A 3,007-nucleotide genomic window follows, 5' to 3' on the forward strand; every position below is an offset into this window, starting at 1 on the left:
ATATCGGCGTTGTTTAAATTAAAGCAACCGCGTAGTACATAATCATTAACAATATGCCGAAATGTGATAAACAAATTAATTTCGCGAATAATCCAATCATAATCTAATCATAATTAAAGAAATTCACTTTATACGTATCTGTAATTATTGCCCGACATTCTCAATCGAAATGCGACAGTCTAGCATTGGCACGAAGCTGCGAATTATCGAACGTTAAACGTATGTTATAATTTATCGTTGTCGAGAATATGTAAAAAGCATTATTATTGTTACAAGCAATAAACTATAAGAACAACGTGACTGCATTAATAGATAGATAATTTATTCTTGATATATCTTTATCTTTTTTATTATATTACTAAAGAAAAAGTATAAAATCTTCATTTTCCTCCTTCATAAAAATGAGAAAAGGTATATAAATCTGCATGTTCATTTAAAAAGTATATGCAATTCCAATCGCGTATTATTTCCTTTTGAAGCTTGCTCATTAATTTCTTTGCAGTATCTCATAAATCTCATTTATTCTTGTAAACTTGGCTGCTTTACAGAGAAGGCGCGTCGAATTTTTTCTTTGTCATTTCAGTGGGATTTTCACAAAGGCTGTATATACACATATTCCAGGGAATCACTCTCTGTCGAGTTATATGCTTCATTTGCAAGTTGCCTTTTTTTTTTCATTTTTCGACATTTTTTAATATTCATATGTGTAAATTTTCTCGCCTCGACTGCTACCTATGGGGCTTGATTATACGCCTGTGAATACTTTTCGATCGACCAACGGTAAAATCGTAATAATGGGCATACATCAACTCAAATTTAATCGTACGATATATGAATTGAATGCACATATTGTACGTTATACATAATATACATCATGCATTATACAAATTCAGTGCGCATATGATACACTATACTAATAACTACAAGAATCGTAAAATAATTATTTAATAGACGCATTGTAAAAAATGTTGCGAAAGATGTTTCAAATTTGAATTAAAGAATTGTAGCTTAACAAAAGATATAATGATTTGTTTTTTAACATATTATTAAGCAAATAAATTATATAATATATAAACTGCCTAATAAAGAAAATAAATTATAAACTGCGATTCAAAAATATTTATTTTTAATGAGATCGTAAAAAAAAAACCATTGCAGTTTAATGTAGAACGATAGTAAATAGAACAGATTTGGAAGAAGACATGAAATACGTATACAAAAAACTTCGAACGATTACAAGCATATAAAAGTGAATTGTCAAAATCAAATAACTGTAATACTCGTGCTTATGTGAAGCATCGTTATTGCGATATTATCGATGATCGGCCAAATCAAAGTTCTTTAATTATTCTTAATTAAAATATCCATTATTTGTATATTGGTCATTTATCATAAAAGTACAATATTTACAATATTATAATATTTATAATTATAATACTTATTATTTAATTATTAGTGAAAATTACTCATTACTTGTATAGTCTACATGATCAGTCGCTCGTTCATAAAAGACTTTGAATATTTAACAATTGTCAATTATAAAGGTATTTAAAAATTTAATGCTGCTAAAAATTAGTTTAATAAATTTTCTCATTGATAATTTGTCTATAAAAGTGCGTCAATTTAGGCAATTTTTTCTCTAGTAATTTTATCTCTAACAAAAATATTATTAAAATTTAATATGAGAAAATAGATAAAATAAGTGAAACAATATATATTTTGATTAAAAATAAATAAAATTCTATTTAATAAAATAGAAAATTATTTTATTAAAAAAATGTGTTTATACATTACACAATATTCTGTATCGAAAGGATTATTTGCATACAGTGCTACATAATATCAGCCAATTAAATTACATAAGCTCAGAGTTACATTGACTATGCGTATTTTTAATTGTAATATGTCGAAATCAACAAAATGAAGTACTTTATTTCGTAATTTTCGCTGGTACTTCGAAGCACATAATTCTGTCATTTCCTTCTTTCAATGCATAATGTACGGTTACTGAAATCTGTAAACAAAGTTATAACAAACATTTATGGCAACAGGTTGAAATCAAGTTACGAAAGAAACAAATTGCGCATAATTAAAAGAGAAAAATGTATTATCATTGTTAAATTATTCTTAAACCGATATCAGATTAGAGATTGAGATTGGATTGGAATTTGACCAATTGTAATAAAATTACTTAACTCAATGTTGGTTTTTTTCTAATTGATTAAATTCCAATTTAATCTCAAATTAACGTTATATTATATATGTTTATTATACATATATATTTAATTATTAATAAATATGAGTCGCAATTATGAGTCTTTTTTAAATTTTAAAATTTGCAAACTTACCCTGGGATATATTGATAAAATAGGGAAACTGTTTTTGTATATATATTGTTTGCCTTTCTTTAAGGGACAACCGATTTTGTTACCATCAGTGTTGTAAATATTATCACAGGCATTTGTTCCATCAACTCCTATGAACGGTATGGGTAAGATGTTAATAATTCCCTGTACGTTATTAGTTAAACTTTGAATATCTCTATTAGGCACGAGTTTCATTTCTATATTGACAGTTGATCCCTGTTTTAATGGACATTCAGGTTTGTCACAGTTGGATATTTTGATTTGTTCGGTATCTTCGAATTGGAGATCTAAAATCATAAATTGTAAATCATAATTTGAATAGTGTGGGTATAATTTGTGTCTGTTGTGTCTTCACACAGCTCGATTAATTTGATTACGTAAATCATAAACACATTAATCAAATCACGATTATTTTATTCATAAAAAGCAATTTAATTTGACATTAAAATAATATTTTGCATGTTCGAAAAATATGCATATATATATATATATATATATATATATATATATATATATATATATATACTAAGTAAATAAAGTAAAGTAAAGTAAATAAATAAAGTTAAAGTTAAGTTAGTTGTTACGTTAGTAGTTAAGTTGGTTACGTTAGTTAGTAGTAGTAGTAGTTAGTTAACGTTAGT

At 26.0% G+C, this 3,007-nt stretch overlaps 1 protein-coding gene across 1 annotated transcript in view; it reads right to left on the reverse strand.

The window, feature by feature from the left end:
* Window positions 1-1,749: 1,749 nt before the first annotated feature.
* LOC105620279 (ecdysteroid-regulated 16 kDa protein-like) overlaps window positions 1,750-3,007 on the reverse strand; it is a 4,044-nt gene continuing 2,786 nt past the window's right edge. Inside the window, exons 2-3 of the mRNA XM_012201782.1 lie at window positions 2,349-2,653; window positions 1,750-2,014 (exon numbers count right to left, since the gene is read on the reverse strand). Coding sequence (XP_012057172.1) covers window positions 1,931-2,014; window positions 2,349-2,653 — 389 coding nt within the window. The 3' untranslated portion in view covers window positions 1,750-1,930. The remainder of the gene's footprint in view (window positions 2,015-2,348; window positions 2,654-3,007) is intronic.

Source organism: Atta cephalotes, assembly GCF_000143395.1.
Source record: "Atta cephalotes unplaced genomic scaffold scaffold00025, whole genome shotgun sequence".
Classification (NCBI taxonomy): Eukaryota; Metazoa; Arthropoda; class Insecta; order Hymenoptera; family Formicidae; genus Atta; species Atta cephalotes.